Raw genomic sequence first — 23,626 nt, 5'->3', positions numbered from 1 at the left:
CATCGATTGTGATGTCACCAGAACTCGGCAAAAATAATGTGGGGGTGTTATAGCAGCCACGAGATAGTGCTGGCATCATCATCACTGCATGTATTAGCTGCAATTATCCTGTTAATAAGATCACAGCAGGTGCGGCTTTTTAGGAGTGACCGCAACTCATGACAGAGATGGTCATTTTAAGGTCCCCCTCCACCACAAGAAAAGTTTGTGATGAATTTACCATTACCTGCAATAGTAATTATACGAGAAAGAAAATACATAGAGTAGATGTCAGTTTATGGAGTCTTTGTCTCTCTCTCTCTCTCTCTCTCTCTCTCTCTCTCTCTCTCTATCACAATGTAAGTAATTTTTTTTTTCGCCCCTCTAAAGAGAACCTGTCTTGTAATCAATTAACCCTTTGTTTTCTGGTGGTGAATGATTTACAATATCTTGGTTACTGAAGATTTGGGTTAAACCCTCAGGACTAATAGAAAGGAATCGAAGCATGAGAAATTGAAGTCATTTAATTCTTCATGGGTCCTTTAATTGACCATCTGATGTCCGCATGACTAGTGCACCACCTTTTCTTCCTCAACTATAACTGGTCTTGGCTGTAGCAATAACTATGATGTTCCTCCGCGAGCTAATTTTTTCCATCTATTCTAGTTCAGCGCGTCTTTTATTCCACTACTCATATCTATGCAGCATCATATAGTCCTTACTTCTGTAAGTAGAGAAAACTGAATGTGGAATCGTTCATTGTTCAAGTGAGGGAAGCAGTTCCCATCTTAGTGGCTTAAATGTTCAATTATCCATTTTTTTGGTTCTTTACTGAGCATAGTTTGGCGGCATCAGATTTAAGAAAGTGCCATGACATAACTTTTTGGAGATGAAACATTGCAAAAGATTGTCGCTTTCGAACCAAATTTGGTTTACTACACCTACAATCCACCACATTGTTTTGTGGCAATGAGGGACTAACGAAATAGGACCCTCGCAACTTTTTTTGTTGGCACTGATGCAACTTGAAACCGTGGTAAACGCTTAGAACCTGGATATTCGTGGTGTTCGAGGAAATCAACAACAGAATGGCACAGCCCCGTGCATTCTTGCCTTATTTTCCTATTTAAGTCCACAAATTTACTGTTAAATTGTCATCTGATGTGAACTTTTACTAAATTAACCCCCATCGGGCAGATTCTCACTAGACACTGATCGTTTATTGAGGAGTTCCTCATTACCAAAGTGCAATTTGGGAGCCATAACGAACTCAACAATGATTTCTAGTCCCTGTGAAAATAATTTCCTCAGGGCCTTTTCTCGGAGCCTCTTGTCTTCGTACACCTGATTGCTGTGGGAAGGATGTTGTCTTGATCCAATGATGGTTAGGTATTATAAGAGGCCCTGTACGTCCAGCATCAATTGCACCAAAAAATTCCTAAAAGTTACCCGGTAAACCAGGTCATGCTAAAAGCGTGCCGGAGTGAAATTAACCTTGAATTTGAACTTGATTTCAAAAATTGAAAGTTTTGTGGTGTCACGAGCTATTTTAGAACATCAACTCCTTCGAAAAAATTTCAAAGATTCCAAGATTTTTATAGAAAATTGATTCGGACGTCGCAGAAAAAAAACGGAAATTCTTATGGGCCAAGTTAAAGGAAATTTGGACATCTAAGCCGAGCTATTTAATGATGGGGACTTGCAAAAATAGTATGGACATTTTCTTCGACGAATTTGGACATCAATTTAAGGAATTTGATAAAGAAATTGAGGATCAAAATTTAAGAAATTCGTATGCGATTATGGGGCTGCATTTTTGCTTCAATTTGGATTCTTTGTGGGATATTAGTGCAAGAAAGTAATTGGGAGCATTAGATATTTGTGTGTGGGTTTGGGACCAAGCATTCAAGGGAATTGATTGATTTTGTAGACTTTTTGGCCCCTTTCTTCTCAACTTACCGTGCACGCCTTCGCCAACTTCATCTCCTTCAATCTCTGCCCGCTTGTTTCTGTTTTCATTTTCCCACGTCCGAAGCTCACCTCCCACCGAAACACCTGCCCATCATCTCCACGTTCTTGCTTCATCCAGCTCGTGTCTTCTGCCCAGCTGCCAGCACGTCCACGAAGAATTTTCCCCACTCACGTGCTGCCGCTCCCCACCGACTTCTGCTCTCCAACTGACGCAGCTGCTTCTCTTCTGCTTCGTTGAAGATCGGCCATCCACTGGAATTCAACGCCTGCAGCAGCTCCGTGTTCGCTGCTCCCTCATCCCTTCTGCCGAAGCCACGCCCACATCATCATCATTATCTCTCATCTTCATCATCCATCATCCGCCCCACCTCTCCACGTTTGCCTGCCACCTTCGATTTTTCCCCAACCGAAGCAACTTCCACCAATTTCTCCCAGCTCCGCCACGTTCAAGTCAACCAGCTTCGGTCTCTTGCTGGTTCGTTGACTCCTCTCCACGCTGTGACGCCACGCTGCAGCTCTCCGCGCCCATCTCCAAGCTCGGTCAACCTTCGGCGAAGAAGACCACCGAAACAGCTTCACGTTCGACGTCTCCAGCAGCTCGCAATTGTCAAGCATCGTGGGCCATTTTAAGTGCAGCCCAATTCCACCGAAAGCCCAGCAGTTTCCTTTTCTTTTAGCTCGGCCCAGCAACTCCAGCGAAGCCCAGCAGCCCACGCCACTTGAAGCCTGCAGCAATTTCGACCCAGTTTCTTCAACGATGGAGCCCATTTGAAGCCCAAGCAAAATCAGCCCAGGGGATTTCGGCCCAGTCTTGAAGTCAGCCCACCGGCCTGCGGCAAGCCTAGCCCAAATCCAAAACAAATCTCAAATTGGGCTGAGATTTGTTGAGCCGATTTTAGGTCCAGCCCGAGTGTCCACCGATGCCGTCGAAAATTTGGATTTCGGCCGCCGTCACGGTGAACCGGTTTTCGCAATTAACCAGTGAGTTTATACTCTAAACTCTTCTTAGTAGACTAACGACGTTTAAGGGGTGTTTAGATTTATTTAATTAGGAATTAGGTGGTTAGTTAGATTAAATTAGAAATTTAATTATTTAATTAAGCATGTTAGGTGGTTAGCACGATTTAGCTAAGGCCTAAATAAATTGTACTATTTATCTAGAAGGATTCGAAATTTTCCAGGTCCGTATTGATATTTAATTTAATAATTTTGGCTTAGGTTAGTGTTTTTATAAATCAAATTGATTTATTTAATTAATGTATGTAATTAATTATTAATTATTTTCCGGAAATTAGGCCGGGATAGCCAGTGATCGGAATTTCGTGCTAATCGCAATGGTGTAGTTAATTTTTGCAATTGAGTGTTGAATTTGGTAATTTGAATTTAAGTTGTAATTTTGGGAATTTACCCTAAAATTGTATAATTTCAATAATTAATTATAAATTACCGAGGAGTCAGTTTTTAACGCTGAAAAAGTTTTCAGACTATATAAATAGTGGGATTTTTTAAAAGAAAAATATTGCATTTTTGACTCAGGCCGATCGTGTACCCACACACAATTATTTCTATCAGGTATTTTTAACACGAAGAAATTAAGGCAAGACAGTACTTTAATTGAAGAATTCAAGTGTGAAGCACAATGTCCTTGGCCGGGAGTGAATAATTGTGTGATAGTTTATAGTCAAGGCATGTTGACTATGGGGAAATTGAGGTGATATGTGTTGGGTTGAGGAGCTAAATGTCCTTGGCCCGAACAGCAAAAGCAGAAGCAGCGACTGGCGATGCTCAAAGGAGCTGCAGCCTCGCCGAAGCTGCCGTCGCTATCGTGCCATCGGGCCAGAGCGTCACCTCGCCGCCGTTCGCCGCCGTGCTGCCGTCCTCGCGTGCCTTGACCTCCCTCTCGCCCAGCTCGCTGTTCCAGAGCTGCTGTCCAGCTCCGTTTTGGCCAGCATAGGCCACAGTTCAGCCACCTCCGGCCACCTTACGCCGCCACCTCGACCCATCGAAGCTCCCTTTGCCCTCCACCAGCCTTGCTCCGCCATCTCAGCCCCGAATCCGCCCCTTCCAGCAGCGAACAGAGAAGGCAAAAAATGGGTATGACAGTGAGGTTTTGGCCCGTTTTGGCCACCTTCCCAAGCCCGGATGCTCGACCCGCCTTGAGGAAAGTCGATCCTCACGTCGATATCGTCGTTTTGAGTGAGTTTTGCTCATTAATGCCTTCTTAGTTTGCTAATTATACTTAAAGGTTGATTAGATTTAATTAAGTGCAATTATGTGGTTAGATTAGAATGGATTAGCGATTATTAGTTAATTGCATTGCATATTAATTGTTTGGTTAGTGTACTTAGATAGAGAATTGCCTATAGTACTTATTGGATGCTTCTTGGGATTTTTCCCGACCCTTATCGGGTGTTAATTAGGCAATTCGGTTCTAAATGGAATTTTTAGGAATTAAATATTAATTTTCGAAATTAATTATTTAATTATTTATTTTCCGAATATTCAACTAGGATGGCCAAGTGACCGAGATTTTATGCTGATGATCATGGTGCAATCTGTTTATTTAATTGAGCTTTATATTGTGCTAAATTGAATTTATTGTATTTATTTATTTAATTTTCGAAATTAATTAGTTAATTAATTATTTTCCGGAAATTCAACTAGGGATGGCCAAAGGACCAGAATTTGGTGCTGATTTTCGTGGCGCAGTCCGTTTATTTAATTGAGCTTTATTTTGTGCTGAATTGAATTATTTGTGAAATTGGGAATTATTCTTTAATTGAATAATCTTTGGTTATTAATTGAAAAATAACCGGGCATCGGTTGATAATGCCAAAAATATTTGAATGGACTGCAGAAAAGGTGGGAGTTATGGAAAGGAAAATATTATATTTTGGCTAAGGCCAATCGTGTGCCCACGCACGATATTTTATCGGGTATTTTTAATACAAAGAAATTAGGCCAAGACATTACTTTAATTGATGAATCTAAGTGCGAGGCACTTTGTCATTGGGCCATGAGGAATTAATCATGTGTTGGTTTATAGTTGAAGCAAGATGATTATTGGAAGTTGATATGATGTGTGTTGTGTTGAGGGAAGCCAATGGATCATGAGCAGGTAAAGAACTAAGTATTACATGATGGCAAGACTTCGTGTGGGTTACCTCTAGCGCCTTATACCATTGCTTATTGTAGTCAATGGCTAAGTGTTACATGGCGACCTGAGTCACATGGGAATTACCTCTAGCGCCTTGCAGTATTGATATGCATAGTGAAGGGCTAAGTGCTACGTCTTGTGTGAGTTACCTCTAGTGCCTTATGCTATTGCGTTTTGTAGTGAAGGACTAAGTACAACACGATAGCGAGATTTCGTGTGAGTTACTGCTAGCGTCTTATACTATTATGAATTGTGGGCAAGGACTAAGTACCGCACGATGATAAGATTTCGTGTTGTGGTCACCTCTAGCGCCTTGAGCCTATATTTGAGTGGGAATGTTGAATTGGAACATTGAGATTAATTAGCAAGTATAGATGGAATCACCGATATGATTTGATCCGTTTGTCACGAATTGATTGATTGAACTAAATTGGCCGGAGAATGGTCATCGTTGACATGTAATCGACTAGGTCGATTGATCATTGCTTTGATCTGATGTTGTGAATTGATTGATCGAATAGAAATGACCGTGAGTGGTCTTGTTGGCGTGTAATCAACTAGGTTGATTTGATTGATGCTTCGATCAGTGATGTGATTGCCTAAATGCCTATTTGATATGTGCTAATATGCAGGTGGAATCTGAGGCCAAGGTAAGTTCTCTGACTCATGTTGTGCATAGGCAGCCCTAAAGTGTATTAGTTTACTAATCGGGTCTTAGGGGGTAGAACTTGCTGAGACGTGGCCTCAATGGTTATTGAATAACCATTTCAAGACCCTGATAAGGAGCCCAAGGAGGAAGAATCTGAAGAGAACCCTAATGTGGAACCAGATGAGAAGCCAAATTTCAGCATTTTGAAGGTAAATCCTTCCCCAAAAAATATGAACTTATTGTATTTTTATGGTTTGTTGCTTTGTAAAAATGGGAAAAAGCCACGAAAACCCCGAACTTTGCCCAAAGTGACACATTTACCCCAAACTTTTTTTTGACGTGAAAACCCCAAACTTTCCAAATCGTGACACATTTACCCTATCAAGGGCATTTTTGTCTTTTTATTCTGTTATTTCCTTTTTCTTTTTTTTTCTTTCTCTTCCCTCCGCCGCCTATGGTGGAGCCGGGCCGGAGGGAAGCCGGCGTCCGCGACCTCACCGGCGCCGGGCGAGGACGGCCCTCGCGGATCTAGCGAGGGCGGGGGACACCCTCGCCCGACGCAGCGCGGGCGGCCTCGCCGACGCAGCGAGGGCGGCCCTCGCCGGATCCGGGAGGGCAGGGACACCCTCGCCCAACGTAGGCCGGGGCCGTCCTCACCCGACACAGCGAGGGCGACCCTCGCCGGATCCGGCGAGGGCAGGGACACCTTCGCCTGACGCCGCCCCGGCGGAGGGAAGAGAGAAGGTAAAAAAAAAATTTAAAAATTTTTAAAAATGAAAAGACCAAAATGCCCTCTAATTTTGGGGTAAATATGTTACATAACGAAAGTTCATGATTTTTTGTGTCACAAAAAAAAGTTTGGGGTAAATGTGTCACTTTGGGCAAAGTTCAGGGTTTTCGTGGCTTTTTCCCTAAAAAAATATAGTCGAAATTGGGTACTGGACTAAAAACCACCCGCGAACTCAACCGACGCCCTTGGAACCGCCTAGATTTGGCCGGTCCGGTGTTCATAAAATTCTAAACGCAAGTGCACGTATCGAACAAGTAATATAATGATGAGATAAAGTATCGTCCCACGGAGATCGATGATTAATAAACCAATTAAATACTAAAATAGACTAATTCTAAAATTTATCTAACAAATCAAAATATAATTAAGAATGAATTAAAAACGAAATTTGTAGATTAAATGCAGTAAATCGATCAGATAAATATGTTAGAGCATCCGATTTCACCATAACCACTATATATGAATTTCAGATTGTTGTGAATACAAGAACGATATCAAACATGTGATAGCAGAATTTCCTAATCTATTTACTATCCTATCTCTAGGTATAGCAAAACTACTCAGCTTATTAATCCACTATATCTCTATGTGAATTAAAATAAACATGAGTGCATTAAAAACTATGAATATTCTCGGTTTACAATGAGTCTTTTGGATCACCTTATCACCGAAAGCTACACAAATAACGCGGTATATTTCTATCCACGTTTAATTCATGGTTATATATTATAATGAGCAATTGCATATTATCACCTCTCAGTCCTCAAACATGCACATCATATCATTCAAGTGGTGGCTAGTCACTCAAAAGCAGTAAACGCAATAATATATAACTCACATGAATGAAATCAATTGTAAAACATAAAAATCATGAAATTCATATCATCATGGTTAGGCTACATCGTAGCCTAACAAAAGAAAATTAGAACATAGTAGAATAAGAAATAAAAATAGAAATATAGATCAAACCCAGCATCTTGAATCAAAGGACAAGAATTCTATCACCACTTTTGTCTTCTCTTCAAAATACTTGAAAACTCTCAGAACAATGGAAAACGATCTAACCCCCCTCTAAACCCTAGCTGCTCTCTTTCCTATTTATAGGAAATCTAAAATATCTACTTGTAGATAACATTAGGAACAAAATCAAGAATTTCCTGATTTGATATCCATCTTCCATCGCTGCTTTTATTTGAATTCTGATAATTGCCATTCTTTTCCTTATCTTCTCCATATCTCATTATTCTGCATAAACAAGGAAAATTTAAATAATCAGAAGGAAATTCAAATATTTTCTCATAGATAATGCATTAATTGTTGCCTAAAATAGGTAAAATAACTCTATTTTTATAGAGTTATCAAACCCCAAACTTAACATTTTGCTAGTCCTCGAGCAAAATCAAGACATAACACATACTCAACCTAACAACCTTCTCTATGACATCTTTCCATAATTGCTCAAATTCACAATTCAAAGAAAAACACAAATTTCATCCAAACATTGAAATCGATTTATAAATTAAGACCAATTCTAACTATATGATCCAAGTGTGTGTGTGAAAGTCCTAATCTTTTTCGAATTATATGCAATCCAAATAAATTCACATTAACATGCAACCTCTCAAAAATTCTCAATAATTATGACCAAATCTCATAGGTTTGCTTTTCATTCCTCTCTCCACTAATGTAAGCTAATTATCCAATCAAAAATCAATAGGACTTTTCTCGGGTTGTAATGTAAGGCTGGGCTAAAGGTGAAATAACAGGAATTTTAAGCTCAAATCACCCATCAACACGTTGATTTCTAGGATCTAATTAGAGCCAATGTCACTGTCCAATTTCACTCCTTCAAGATAATTTTTCTGCCGCCATATATCATCATTCTTTTTTTTTCTTTTTTTCTTTCCATTTCTCTTTTTTTTTTTTTTTTTTTTTTTTGAATTGCTTTATGGTGGAGTTTCTCCCAAAGTCCCTCCAAATATGACGTAAAATTTCCAACCCATTGAGTATCCAAATGGCTCACTCAATTGAAAGTTGGATAGGGAACCATAAAAGCAATTTTTTTTTTTTTAACAATACACCCCAAACTACCACTGCAATCACTTTTTTTTTTTCTTTTTACTCCATCATTCCTCCCAAATTTCTATCAAGCTCAAATAATTTTTTTTTCCCAAAAGAAAATCAACGTGTTCATAGGGCATGGGATAAGGATATAATTTGATCACGGCTAGGCTAAACATATATGGGTGCCAATGAAAAATTGGGTAATAATTAAGGCTCAACGGGGTGACTAGGGATAAATAAATAGGGTTGGCTTGAAAGGCTCAATCGATCCAAAAACTGCCTATATCATTTTCTCAATTAGACTTAGCTTAGGATTTCGCCTCAAGAGAAAATCAAACAAATTCTAAGATTTGGGTGAAATCTAAGAAAATCACATATTTCACATGAATGTTCTCTAGATTTACACATAATTCAAAAAGTAAGGACTTTTAGTGCTCAATAAGTGGATCAACATAATCAGAATTAAGATTAACTCACACCTCAATTGCAAGTTTAAATAAAATTTAAATTTTCCTAAGAATCATAAAAATTCACAACCAAGAATGCAATAATGAAAAAATTATCCAAAAAATTTGTCGCCCCCAAACTTGAATGAAGCAAAGTGTCCTCAATGCGAAAAATAGAATAGGAAGAAGAAAACTTCCCCGGTTGTAGGATAAGTCCATAGATGATCTTGATGATTAAACTCTTGAAATGTGCTCCCTAAAAATTAACCTGGATAAAATAGAGAAAAGTTAATCTTTTTTTTTTTTTTTGCAAAACATAAACTTAAAAATAAATAAAAACATAATTAAAATGCTTGGGTTGCCTCCCAAGAAGCGCTTGCTTTATAGTTTTCAGCCAAACTATCTCGGATGTCGCTATTCTCGGAGGATGAAGTTCAATGGTGGTCTTCGCTTGTTGTAACCACCTTCAAAGTAGGGCTTCAAACGTTGACCATTCACTTTGAATGTGCCATCAGTGTCATGCGCAACTTCAACTGTTCCATATGGGAATACCTGTGTAACTGTAAAAGGACCAAACCATCTAGACCGCAACTTTCCTGGAAAAAGTTTAAGACGAGAGTTATAGAGTAAGACTTTTTGACCAATTTTAAACTCTCTTCTGAATGTGCTTGTCATGCCATCTTTTTGTACGCTCCTTGTACAACTTAGAATTTTCATAGGCCTCATTGCGAAATTCCTCCAATTTATTCAGTTGCAATAATCTTTCTTCACCTGCAGACTGCATATCAAAATTCAAAAATTTCAATGCCCAATATGCTTTATGCTCTAATTCCACTGGTAAGTGACAAGCTTTTCCAAACACTAGCCTAAAAGGAGACATCCCAATTGGAGTTTTGAACGCTGTCCTATAAGCCCAAAGTGCATCATCAAGTTTTATTGACCAATCTTTCCTAGAGGCATTCACTGTTTTTTCTAAAATTCTCTTGATTTCCCTATTCGAAATCTCTACTTGACCACTAGTCCGAGGATGATAAGGGGTTGCAACCTTATGTGTGACTCCATACTTACTCAAAAGTGCTGCAAATTGCTTGTTGTAAAAATGTGTCCCCCTATCACTTATGATTGCTTTAGGAGTACCGAATCGGGTAAAAATATTTTTCTTCAAAATTTCACCACAACTTTAGCATTATTTGTTGGTAATGCTACAGCTTCTACCCACTTAGACACATACTCCACAGCCACTAAAATATATAAATTTCCATAAGAAGGTGTAAAGGGTCCCATGAAATCAATACCCCAAACATCAAATAATTCACACACAATAATGTTGTTTAAAGGCATCTCATTTTTTCTTGAAATATTTCCAGTTCTTTGACACCTATCACATGAAGCTACATAGGAGTATGCATCTTTAAAAGTGTAGGCCAATAAAATCCAGATTGTAAAATCTTAGCTGCAGTTTTTGTGGCACCAAAATGGCCACCTGTCTCTCCATCATGACAATGATGTAGAATGTTTGCCTTCTCTTCATCTGGAACACATCTCCTTATAACCTGATCTGCACATACTTTAAACAAGAAAGGTTCTTCCTAAAAATAATTTTTAACATCAGAAAAGAATTTTTCTTCTGTTGATATGATAATTCAAGAGGAAGAACATTACTTACCAAATAATTTACAAAGTCAGCATACCAAGGAATTGACTTGATGGAAAAAAATTTTCTCATCGGGAACTCTTCTAAAATTGGTCTTACCTCTTCCTTTGAATTTGGAATTCTTGATAAGTGATCTGCAATTAGATTTTCAGTACCCTTCTTATCTTTGATTTCCAAATCAAATTCTTGCAGCAATAAAATCCACGATCAACCTGGGTTTTGATTCTTTCTTTTCAACGGATACTTAAGAGCAGAGTGGTCGAATAAACTATAACTTTTGAGCCAATTAAATAAGAACGAAATTTATCAAAAGCAAATACTACCGCCAAAAGTTCCTTTTCTGTTGTTGAATAATTCAATTGTGCACCCGACAAGGTTCGACCGGCATAGTATATGGTTTGAAAATTTTATTCTTCCTTTGTCCCAAAACAGCTCCTACCGCATAATTGCTAGCATCACACATCAGCTCAAAAGGTAAATCCCAATTTGGTGCTGCCATGATTGGTGCTGAAATTAACTTCTCCTTTAAAGTGTTAAAAGCCTGCATGCATTCAACAGAAAAATTAAAAGGAGCATCCTTTTCCAAAAGATTAGAAAGAGGTTTAGCAATTTTTGAAAAATCTTTTATAAATCGCCTGTAAAATCCTGCATGCCCCAAAAATCCTCTGACAAGTTTCACAGATGTTGGCGGAGGTAATTTTGCAATGACCTCCACTTTGGCTCGATCGACTTCTATTCCGTTTTGAGAAATTTTATGCCCGAGCACTATTCCTTCCTGCACCATAAAGTGACACTTCTCCCAATTCAAAATAAGGTTAGTCTCCTCACATCTTTGTAAGACCAAGGCCAAATTATTTAAACAAGAATCAAATGATAGGCCAAAAACAGAAAAATCATCCATGAAAATCTCAATATATTTTTCAACCATATCGAGAAAATAGCCATCATGCATCTTTGAAAAGTAGCTGGTGCATTACAAAGACCAAAGGGCATTCTTCTAAAAGCAAAAGTACCATAGGGACAAGTAAAAGTAGTTTTCTCTTGATCTTCCGGTGCAATAGGAATCTGATTATACCCCGAATATCCATCCGTAAAGCAATAAAATTCATGCCCAGCAATTCTTTCTAACATCTAATCAATAAATGGTAAAGGAAAGTGATCTTTTCTAGTGGAATCATTCAATTTTCTGTAATCCATACACACACGCCACCCAGTAACTGTTCTAGTTGGAATCAATTCATTGTTGTCATTTTTTTGAACAGTCATACCACCTTTCTTTGGCACAACTTGTACAGGACTTACCCAACAACTATCAGAGATAGGATAGATGATACCTGCATCAAGTAGCTTAATTACCTCAGTTTTCACTACTTCTTGCATCTTCGGGTTCAAACGCCTCTGAGGTTGGATAATGGGTTTATATTGCTCTTCCATCAAAATTTTGTGCATGCAAATTGAAGGACTAATTCCCTTGATATCAGCTATTTTCCATCCAATTGCACATTTATGCTCTCTTAATATTCTCAGCAATTTCTCCTCCATCAAATCTGTCAAAGAAGAAGATATAATTATCGGTAAAGAAGAAACTCCATCTAAATAAGCATATTTCAAATGAGAAGGTAAGGGTTTGAGTTCAAGAATTGGAGGCTCTTCAATTGATGGTTTAGGCTTTGTAATGTGTTGTCCCAACTCTTCAAATTTAATTGCCTTTTGCCTTGAATATGGTGGAATTGCCTCCATGAAATTTGCGTACTCCTTTATCTCCTCATTATGAATATCTTTGTCCCTTAGTTGAATCGAGACATGCTTCAAGTGGATCTTCAAAAATATTTTCCTGGAAAACCTTATTCACCAACTTGTCAACTGTCTCAACTCTAAAACAAGAATTATCATCGATGGATATTTCATTGCTTTAAAAACATTAAATGAAACAAGATCATCTTGAACTCTAAGGATCAACTTCCCCGTTGTACATCAATAAGAGCTCTTCCTATTGCTAGAAAAGGTCGACCTAAGATAAGTGGTACCTCAAAATCTTCCTCCATGTCAAGAATTATGAAATCTGCAGGAAAGATAAATTTGTCAACTTTTACCAAAATATCTTCCACAATACCTCTCGGATATTTAATTGATCGATCAGCCGGTTAAGTGACACTCGTGGTTGCTTTTACCTCGCCCAATCCTAATTTCTTGAAAACAGAATAAGGCATCGATTAATACTTGTACCTAAATCACATAATGCTTTTTCAAAGTAAGAATCCCCAATAGTGCAAGGAATAGTAAAACTCCCTGGATCTTTTAATTTCGGAGGCAATTTGTTTTGTAGGATGGCTGAACACTCCTCGTTTAACTTCACGGTCTCATAATCCTCCAGTTTCCTTTTGTTTGCCAAAATCTCCTTCAAAAATTTTGCATAACTAGGCATTTGCGCTAAAGCATCTGCAAAAGGAATGTTAATGTGCAATTTTTAAATACATCAAGAAATTTAGAAAATTGCTTATCTATTTTGTGCTTGGAGTCACCGAGGGAATGGAATTGGCGGCACATATGGCTTGGGATTATCTGGAAAAAGTTTACTCTTGCTTGTCTCCTTTGATTGTTTATTGACCACTTCTTCCTTGTCTCTGACAATCTCTTCTTCTCCTACTTGTTTACCACTTCTCAGGGTAATAGCCTTTATGTTTTCAATTGGATTTTTCTCTGTGTTGCTCGGCAAAGAACCCTCTTGCCTTCCTGACATCATGCTTGCTAATTGACCCACTTGCATCTCCAGATTTCTGATTGAAGCCTCTTGGTTTTGAAATCTCACATCCGTGCTTTTGATGAAGTCATGAGTTGTGTTAGCAAGTTTGGTGACTATATTTTCCAAATTTGACTTTGTCTCTTCTGATTGTTTGAATCCGGTGGTCTCGTCACATTCTGATTGTTCCATGAAAAATTTGGATGATTGCGCCATCCCGGATTGTATGTGTTGGAGTAGGGATTATTCTGTGACCTGTTAAAATTCCCAACAAAGTTAGAATTTTCATGAGATTGTTTGAAAGTATTACCTACCTGACACTCTGTGCTAACATGTCCCCCACCACAAAAATCACATGTCAAAGTGTGAATTTTCATGGCTGAAACACTCATATTATCAAGCTTTTTGTTGATTGCTTCAAATTGTGCAGCAATTGCAGCAAAAGCATCCACTTCATGAACTCCGCTAACTTTTCGCATTGGTAATCTCTCGCAGGCCACTGATAATTATTGGACGCCATCTCTTCTAATAAATTGTAGGCTTCTTCTGGTGTTTTATTATTTAAAGTCCCCCCGCAGCTGCATCAATCATAGAACGAAGATTTGCACTAGAGCCATTATAAAAGTTTGTACCTGCATCCATACGGGTAGTCCGTGATGTGGGCATCTCCTAAGAAATTCTTTGAATCTTTCCCATGCTTCATATAATGATTCATTATCCATCTGCATAAAATTAGTAATATCGTTACGCATCTTCGCAGACTTTGCAGGTGGAAAGAACTTACCAAGAAATTTTTGAGCCATATCATTCCATGTAGTAATTGATCCTGCAGAAGAGAAGAAAGCCAACTCTTAGCTTTATCTCTAAGAGAGAATGGAAATAATCTTAATTTAATAGCATCATCTGTAACTCCATTATATTTAATGGTGTCACAGATTTCAAGAAAAGCATCGATATGAGCGTTTGGATCATCGCTTGGTAGCCCACTGAATTGCACTAATTGTTGAAGCATCTGAATAAGTGACGGCTTAATCTCAAAGTTGTTAGCTTGAATTGCAGGTCTTCTGATACTTGATGCGGTGCCTTGAACTGTTGGCGCAGCATAATCTCTTAAGAGTCTACGTGGATTTTCATTATCACCGTCTGCCATCTTAGCGTGAATTTTCTGTTCTCTTAGTCGCCTTTTGAATGTACGCTCGATTTCTGGATCAAGTTCAACAAGTTTCCCTTGTTGGCTACGTGTCATAAACCGATGTATACCCTGAAAAATAAAACAAAACAAAAGTTAGATTAAACTTAGAATTATCTGGTATCAATATTAATTAGTATTAAACAAACGATTCCCCCGGCAACGGCGCCAAAACTTGTTCGTAAAATTCTAAACGCAAGTGCACGTATCGAACAAGTAATATAATGATGAGATAAAGTATCATCCCACGGAGATCGATGATTAATAAACCAATTAAATACTAAAATAGACTAATTCTAAAATTTATCTAACAAATCAAAATATAATTAAGAATGAATTAAAAACGAAATTTGTAGATTAAATGCAGTAAATCGATCAGATAAATATGTTAGAGCATCCGATTTCACCATAACCACTATATATGAATTTCAGATTGTTATGAATACAAGAACGATATCAAACATGTGATAGCAGAATTTCCTAATCTATTTACTATCCTATCTCTAGGTATAGCAAAACTACTTAGCTTATTAATCCACTATATCTCTATGTGAATTAAAATAAACATGAGTGCATTAAAAACTATGAATATTCTCGGTTTACAATGAGTCTTTTGGATCACCTTATCACCGAAAAGCTACACAAATAACGCGGTATATTTCTATCCACGTTTAATTCATGGTTATATATTATAATGAGCAATTGCATATTATCACATCTCAGTCTCAAACATGCACATCATATCATTCAAGTGGTGGCCAGTCACTCAAAAGCAGTAAACGCAATAATATATAACTCACATGAATGAAATCAATTGTAAAACATAAAAATCATGAAATTCATATCATCATGGTTAGGCTACATCATAGCCCTAACAAAAGAAAATTAGAACATAGTAGAATAAGAAATAAAAATAGAAATATAGATCAAACCCAGCATCTTGAATCAAAGGACAAGAATTCTATCACCACTTTTGTCTTCTCTTCAAAATACTTGAAAAACTCTCGAACAATGGAAAACGATCTAACCCCCTCTAAACCCTAGCTGCTCTCTTCCTATTTATAGGAAATCTAAAATATCTACTTGTAGATAACATTAGGGAACAAAATCAAGAATTTCCTGATTTGATATCCATCTTCCATCGCTGCTTTTATTTGAATTCCTGATAATTGCCCTTCTTTTCCTTATCTTCTCCATATCTCATTATTCTGCATAAACAAGGAAAATTTAAATAATCAGAAGGAAATTCAAATATTTTCTCATAGATAATGCATTAATTGTTGCCTAAAATAGGTAAAATAACTCTATTTTTATAGAGTTATCATCTGGTCCAGATTCGACATGATCCACCGTGCAATTTCAGTTCGCCCGCCGATATTCTCACCCTACTACAAATGGGTAAGAAGATCATATTGAGAATCGATTTCCGCCTCAAACAAGAAGGGGAAAAAATGGGTTAGGTTAAGTCGGTTCTCAAATCATGGAAACATGTTCTTATGAGGTCTCACTCAATTTCACTCCACCAATAAAGGGATCAAAACAATTTTAAAAATAAAATAAAATTAAGGGAGGCATGATTGGGTTCTACTCAACCTGATAAGATAAAAATCGTCGAAGAGCATCTTGGCCGTGATCAAGCTGGACCAAATTGGGTAAAGGTTGCACACTATCAACAAAAAAGAACAAGACACCTGTCCGCTTTCTTCTCAATGGTCTCCTCTCCTCTTAAGCTTTGTCATCCCTGAAGCGCGAAGTCAACTCCCACTTGAGGTGGATGCAGACCACGAGAGTTGGAGAGAGGGTTGGGCTATGAAGCAGCCTTCGAGCGGAGATTTCTCACCGAAGTAGTTATCGTAGCAATTGAGATTCGCTTCCGAGACGGAGAGGATCCATTTGTCCCTCATACTCTGTCAATCTTGACTCCTCAGTATTTTCTTTCGAACCCATCATATCAAATCTGGCAAAGTTTGCAATCTTTACATTTGTTAACAGGTTTAAAAACCATAGATACTATATATATATGCACGGTTCGCTTCAATTTAATATATATAAAAAAAAATTAGAATAATAATAATAAATTATTTTTATTTATTCCTATTTTTATTTATATATTTGAATTTATTTCTACTCTATAATATATATATGTATATATATATATATATATCTCTAGTATCTATACTATTACACATATTAGTGGAATAATATTATAGTATATTATTTGATAAATTTTTCATTAAGAAATGATGGAAGGAAAAAAAAAGAGATGGAACAATAATATAATATAAACTCCAACATCATCGTATCCGGCGAAGTCAAAGCCTCGTTTGAAGCGAGCTTGTTGGAATCGGGTTAGCTCGAGCTTGCCTATGGCTGGTCGTCGGCTGTCGTTGTGGCTAGTGAATAGCTGAAGAATAAGGAAAATAAAAGTGAAAAAAAATAATAATTAAAAAATTTATTTTTATAAAAGGAAAAATAAAAAATAATAGTAAATTCGATTTTTTTGAAAATTTAAAAATATTAAAGAAGTGCACGGATGAAAATTTAATCATATTTTTCTTGCCAAACGGTAGAAAATAGTTTCTAATTTATTTTCAAATTTCAAGCAAAAACTAAAAATATTGTAATTTTTCTGAAAAATACTTTTAGAAACAATAGAAAATTATTTTTTTTAATTATAAAAATTGTCCATTAAATTTTTATCGCGTGAAAGTGTTTTAACAATATTATTTTTTAAAAAAAAAAAGAAACGAGCTATCATAAATTTAATTAAATAGATCGGATATAAATTGAGAATTAGTCGGGTCGGGTAGCAGCTCCCTTATCCCGGGCAAACCGCGGAGCCTTGGTAACCTTTTCTGTTCGTAAAGGGCCGCGCTTCCTCCGCTATCCGAAATATCGCGATTATATTTTGTGGGTCCCACCTTTCAGCACGTAGAAAACCAACCATGACCATGATAGGGTTCGTGTCCCCTCGCTTCAGTATCTTCCTGCCTTCGCAAAGCTTTTTCCTCCTCTTCTCTTTGATCGCGATGCCGGAGGGAAGCTCCGACTGCATGTCCTCCACTTCTCCTCCTCCTTCCCCCACGATCTGCCGCGCCTGCCCTTCGAATGAATTGGGTTGGTCGGATGGAGATGATTCGGACGGTTCTGCTGTTGAAGACGAGGAGTCGGTGGAGGATGAACATGGTGCGGGAACATCCCTGCTGCCAGCGCTTTAGAACCGTGGCGCCCTGTTTCTCTCGCGCGGAGGTTCAAACGAAGAATCAACTCGTGGATGAAGATGCGGGTGTTGGGAAAGGGTTCGTTCGGAGATGTCTATGATGTCATCACTGAGTGAGATTCCCTCTTTCCTCTCTTTGATTAACGTTTAATGTTTGGGGGGCGAAGAATGATTGGATGTTTTTCGCATGGCGTCTGGGTGCCGTTGGGACCAAATCATGTAATCTTTTTGGTTCACAGAGACATGCCAAACACGCTTAAGGGATTTGATATTCATATTGGAGTTCTGGCTTGAGTGTTGTGGAACTTATTGAAATTTCGCTTCTTTATTTCCGCAGTGATGGATCCTACTTCGCTGTAAAGGAGATTTCTTTGTCAGATCATACCAATGATAGCTTACTGCAGCTTGAGCAGGTGACCGCTTGTGTCTTTCTGTATCTTTCTGTACTTGCACAACTATATACAACCATCGATCAGGTGTGTGTTCGATAATCTTTTTCTTTCGACTCTTTCTCTCTAGTGATACTCTGCTTTCTTTTTTCAGGACATTTCTCTTTTAAGTCAGTTGGAACATGAGAACATAGTTCAATATATCGGCACAGACAAGGTGCGGTTCGTTCTTGCTAAGTTGCTTTCTGCGGTGTCTTTCACTTTGGCATCGATTGTGATCTCACCGGCGCTCGGCAAAAATATTTTGGGGGTGTTATAGCAGCCACGAGATAGTGCTGTCATCATCATCACTGCATGTATTAGCTGCAATTATCCTGTTAATAAGATCACAGCAGGTGCGGCTTTTTAGGAGTGACCGCAACTCATGACGGAGATGTCCACCACAAGAAAAGTTTGTGATGAATTTATCATTACCTGCAATATTAATTATACGAGAAAGAAAATACATAGAGTAGATGTCAGTTTATGGAGCCATAACGAACTCAACAATGATTTCTAGTCCCTGTGAAAATAATTTCCTCAGGGCCTTTTCTCGGAGCCTCTTGTCTTCGTACACCTGATTGCTGTGGGAAGGATGTTGTCTTGATCCAATGATGGTTAGGTATAAAAAGAGGCCCGTACGTCCGGCATCATTAGGATGAGAAAAAGTTAAACGTCACCGATGTGTGTTTCATTTTATTTTCTATCTGGTACGGTTGTCTCTAGCGGATCTTGTTATAATATCCCATATAGTTTGTTTATGGTGTTTTGATGGGCCTTATATAATTGTAGCCCCCTTTCACCCAAAAGCATAATCTTTTGGGTTCTGACATAATTTCGGAAGCAGGTAATGCTGCAATTTATTTCCATACATGACTTCCTTTTCCGCTATTCCATTTGCCGTTTTTTTATCTGTTTGCACACAAGAGGGGCCTGTTATAGTATTCCACATTGCTTGTTTATGTAGTTTCAATGTGCCTTATATTCATTGTCTTGTTCCACCTAATAGCTTAGACTTTTGAGTTGGTTATTCTAACATATATGATTTTCACTCTCTTCCAGGATAATGAGAAGCTTTACGTATTCCTTGAGGTCATGATCAAAGGCTCAGTTGCAACTCTTTATCGAGAACGTGCCTTGATAGAACCCCAAGTCTCTTCTTACACCGGGCAAATTTTAAATGGTTTAAAGTATCTTCATGACAAGAAGGCGATACACAGGTAGAAGAAAGATGCTTGACTTTGCATTAGTAGTTTTGACTAATTGATATAGTGATTCGCACTTATCATTTCTGATGTAAAGTTGATTTTGTTAAGTAAAGAGATCATAACCAAACAAAGAGCACATTGAAATTTGTCTATCTTGTCCCATGCCATCCCATGGATCCTTTTGATGATACTTCTTTTACTTATCCAAATACTTTTTGTGAATTTGGGGGAGCTGTCAAATCCTTAAACCAAAATATAATGTTATGAGATGAGAAGTTGATTTCTCATGATAATCAGGAAACAACGGAGTAGCATTACGAGCTTGTTCTGTAATATTTAGCATAGACAAGATTCTTTTACTATGTGAATGCTTCAAGGTGGAAACATAAATTCGCAATACTGTTTACTGTGAGGGATGAAAACTTTTAACCTTCTAGATATCCTACTTGCATATGTGCTGGTTTCTCATGCCTCCAGTTCCTTGATTCTGTAGGGATATCAGATGTGCTAACATACTGATTGATGGAAACGGAGCTGTGAAACTTGCAGACTTTGGATGGGCAAAGGTATGTCCCATCAGCGAAATCAAGCTCTCTCTCTCTCTCTCTCTCTCTCTCTCTCTCTCTCTGCGCGCGTGAGCTCGCACGAGCAGCAAAGGCACATGCCCAAATACATACGCTAGACAAAGCATGTGCAAGCGACAAAGATGCATGTACATGTACACACACAAGCGCGCAAGACAAACACACCTATAGACTGCACAAACTAAAGCATGTGTTGTCCTTTACTTTTCCTAGATAACATATCAACTCTGTGTTTTTTCGTACAGGCCACCGAAATGAATGCTGCTAAATCCTTCAAAGGAACTCTTTTGTGGACGGCGCCTGAGGTTTGCAGCTAGCACTGCCCTTTTTTAACATTCTATCATTGGCTGTAGAAGGCGTATATCATTTACATTTCTTTTTCATCCTCATTGGTTGTAACTGCAGGTCTTCGAAAGTGTAAACAACAGAAGCTATGGGTTGGCAGCTGATATTTGGAGCCTTGGGTGCACTGTTTTAGAGATGTTAACATGGGGGGGTCAATATTCTGGCTTTAAACTGGTATTTAATTAACCTTCTTTTTATGTTTTATATCCTCGAGATCCATGTTATGCTGGAGTTGGTAAATAAGTCGAGCACATGTTGTGATGAGTCCATTAGGCCGTCGTTCTGAGAAAACTAAATGAGTAAGGGCACTACATGGAAATGTGTTAGGAGGTGATGGTGAGGGAGCTACATGATGTGTGGTTTTTATGGTTAGCTCCTTCACTCTTTTACATTTGTTGTTCTACTATGCCTATTTATAGGCGTGAGTCACCGCCTTAGAAGATTTAGTCTTCTCTTGAATGCTAGACTTCTCTAGGCTTCTCTTACATGTTGGACTTTTCTTCTTTCTTCTAGAAAATGTTTTCTTCTTTCTTCTAGAAAATTTGTCTAGGGAATTCTAGAAGTTTAGCAATTTTAGGAAATTCTAGAAAATGGATCACCATTTCCAACAAAATGAGAGAGGACAGTGAATTCGATGAAAATTATCAAGAGTATGGTCATGTTAAAGGATATGGATGGTATTTAGGGCCGATGGTTGGGATTCTGGAGCAAATGGTTAGCTAACATGGTATGAAAACTGGGTTGATATTTGAATCTTGGTTTTCTCTTTTAACCAATTTGGTATTGTTGTCTAAAACTTTAAATTACTGCTACAAGTGTACACTGAGTGGGCGGTGGCATGCGTTGAGATAATCGCATATTGTATATATGTAAATAGTATCTCATCTATGGATATTGGGTATACATATGACCCTACCATTCAGTCTCATGAACCTTTCCATCTGCTCCTTCACTGCCACATGGTACTCTAGCAGCCAAGAGAGATTCAAATCCCACTATTGTTATCACCATCTCTGCTCCAGTACTGGGAGAAGCACCAACATTGTTTGCTTCGTGTTGCCTTCTGTGTCCTTTCAACGTGTGGTTGTCCCCTGATCTGTCACTCGTCATCATCAACCTTGGTGACTCCCTCATTGATTTCGAGTGTTGGTTATCCACTTCTCTTCTCTGAATCAATCATTGACCTGGATCCTCTGCTTGGGTTAGTTATTTGGATATGGGAGGTATTTTCAATTTGGTTGGTAGACTTTTGAATATTATGACAATTTTGATGGTCTAGGTCAAGTCAGCATCTTTTTCATATGCATAGTAAGTTTTCGAACAGGGATGGTAATTAGTGGCTCTAGCCAGTAAATTACCCACTGATGTTATTCCTTTTTAGGGCACAACAACACAAAAACACTCTTTTATTGATAGAATGACTGCTGCTGAAGTTGGGAGTGCTCTGGTCTTGCGAGTGAATTGTGAAGGTTGCACTGTCTAGTGCTTATCTATGAATTTTATTTATTATAAAGGAGAAAAAGGAATACCATCGTACTCAAAAGGCATAGTAAATCATGCAACTGATGCCCCGTTTCTTTTGCTTTTTGGTTAAATATCGGACACTTATGAATATTGAGCAAAAAGCGATAGATGCTTTTGCTTTATTGGCAGTAGTTGGAAAGGATTCACGCATTGATCCCCTCGAACTGTTTTGATGGTCTAGGTCATTCCAGAATGATTAATGCAGATGATTGCCAGAAGCATGATGCGCTTAGATTTGTTTACATATCTTATTGATTTATCCAGCTGTCATATGTTAGTTCCCACTGGATTTGTGATTAACACTAGCGTCTGCTCCGTTTTCATTCTTATTGCGGCAGGAGCAAGCATTGGAGAAAATTCACAAGGGTGAACGTCCTTCACTTCCAAAATATTTATCAAAAGATGCCCGAGACTTCATCAGTAGATGCTTGCAACGAAATCCGAAAAATCGGCCTTCTGCAGCACAGTTGCTAGACCATCCCTATGTGATGAACCCACCTACTTTTCCTCGTCCTCATATATCGTGAGGTTTTGGCATGCCATCCCTTTTGGGTTCATTACTGTGAAGGTCTTCTTTGGGGCTAATGGGAAGATACCTTCGTCAACTTACGGCATTTCTACCGTTTAGTGCTTACTCCACTCCATAAATTCATAACATTAACAGTCTATTTTAAACCTTTAAGTTGGTGCGAACAGTCCATGTATATATAGTGTCTACGGTCTTTAAATTTATTACCGAATGTAAAAATTGCAAGCTCTGCTGGATTTGAAATGATGGATTAGAAGGAAAATATTGAGGAGTGAAGATTGATGGAGTTTGATGGACAAATGGATGCTTTCCACCTCGGATAATATTGTGCAACTTTAACGCGCTTGATTGTGGCCAAGAGGATACTTGACAATATTTGTCTTATCGTGTTGAGTGTTATATTTTTTAATCTCTTTAATCATGGAGTGAAATTGTATGTGATGTCATACGGACAAGTCTCCATGATTCGAGGATCAATCCGGCCCGATCCATTTTCTTTTTCTTATAGTTCTTTTTTTTTTATAGTTGGAGGTAGTTCTCAATATTATCTTCCAATCCACTGGAGTCTTAATTGAGTCTTGGCTTTGTTAAAATGTGTCATTCAAAAAAGAAACAAAAACAAGAAACATCAATGTAGGTTGTTAGAGGACCAATTTGACCCAACCCAATTTCTTTTCTTTCTAGTTGGTGCCGGCTTTTAACGTGATTTTCCTATCCATTTGTGTTTTAATTAAGCCTGGATTTCGTTAACACCTATCCTTAAGAAAGGCAACATAAATAAGAAACGTAGATATAGAATGCCAATTCGAGGCCAAACCGACCCGATCCTTTTTTAATTATTTTTTTTGTTCTCGATAAATCTTAGACTCTTGACCTCGTTAAACAAATAAGGAAAAAAAAAGAAAGAATCACCAACGTTAAAGTGTCGAAAATGCCCACAAAAATGATCACGGGAAGCCTTTTAACGAAATTACAAGCCCAGAAAAATATTCATTGGACTAATCAAAATTAGGGTTTCATACGACAGCTGCTCTCCTACGTTGTTTCTCCTTTCCACCCTTTGCGACCGCCGCTTGAATGGCGGAGTAGAGCTCTGCCGCCGTGCGAATGGCGGAGAAGAGCTCCAAGTCCGACGGCTCCACCATCTTC

The 23,626-nt window shown here is 38.2% G+C and overlaps 1 protein-coding gene and 1 non-coding gene across 2 annotated transcripts in view; both read left to right on the top strand.

Annotated features, from left to right (window-relative positions):
* LOC104452741 (mitogen-activated protein kinase kinase kinase 1-like) overlaps positions 1-22,753 on the top strand; it is a 36,521-nt gene extending 13,768 nt beyond the window's left edge. The window contains exons 3-9 of the mRNA XM_039316666.1: positions 18,222-18,272; positions 18,403-18,465; positions 19,350-19,507; positions 19,989-20,061; positions 20,325-20,384; positions 20,485-20,598; positions 22,287-22,753. Coding sequence (XP_039172600.1) covers positions 18,222-18,272; positions 18,403-18,465; positions 19,350-19,507; positions 19,989-20,061; positions 20,325-20,384; positions 20,485-20,598; positions 22,287-22,475 — 708 coding nt within the window. The 3' untranslated portion in view covers positions 22,476-22,753. The remainder of the gene's footprint in view (positions 1-18,221; positions 18,273-18,402; positions 18,466-19,349; positions 19,508-19,988; positions 20,062-20,324; positions 20,385-20,484; positions 20,599-22,286) is intronic.
* LOC120296525 lies at positions 14,099-14,204 on the top strand. Its single transcript, XR_005553473.1, has one exon. It is a non-coding gene; the product is annotated as a small nucleolar RNA R71 (small nucleolar RNA).
* Positions 22,754-23,626: the final 873 nt, after the last annotated feature.

The sequence above is a fragment of the Eucalyptus grandis genome, chromosome 7 (genome assembly GCF_016545825.1).
Source record: "Eucalyptus grandis isolate ANBG69807.140 chromosome 7, ASM1654582v1, whole genome shotgun sequence".
Taxonomy (NCBI): Eukaryota; Viridiplantae; Streptophyta; class Magnoliopsida; order Myrtales; family Myrtaceae; genus Eucalyptus; species Eucalyptus grandis.
Note: the sequence above shows the minus strand (reverse complement) of the source record. Positions and strands in the feature narration are given on the sequence as shown.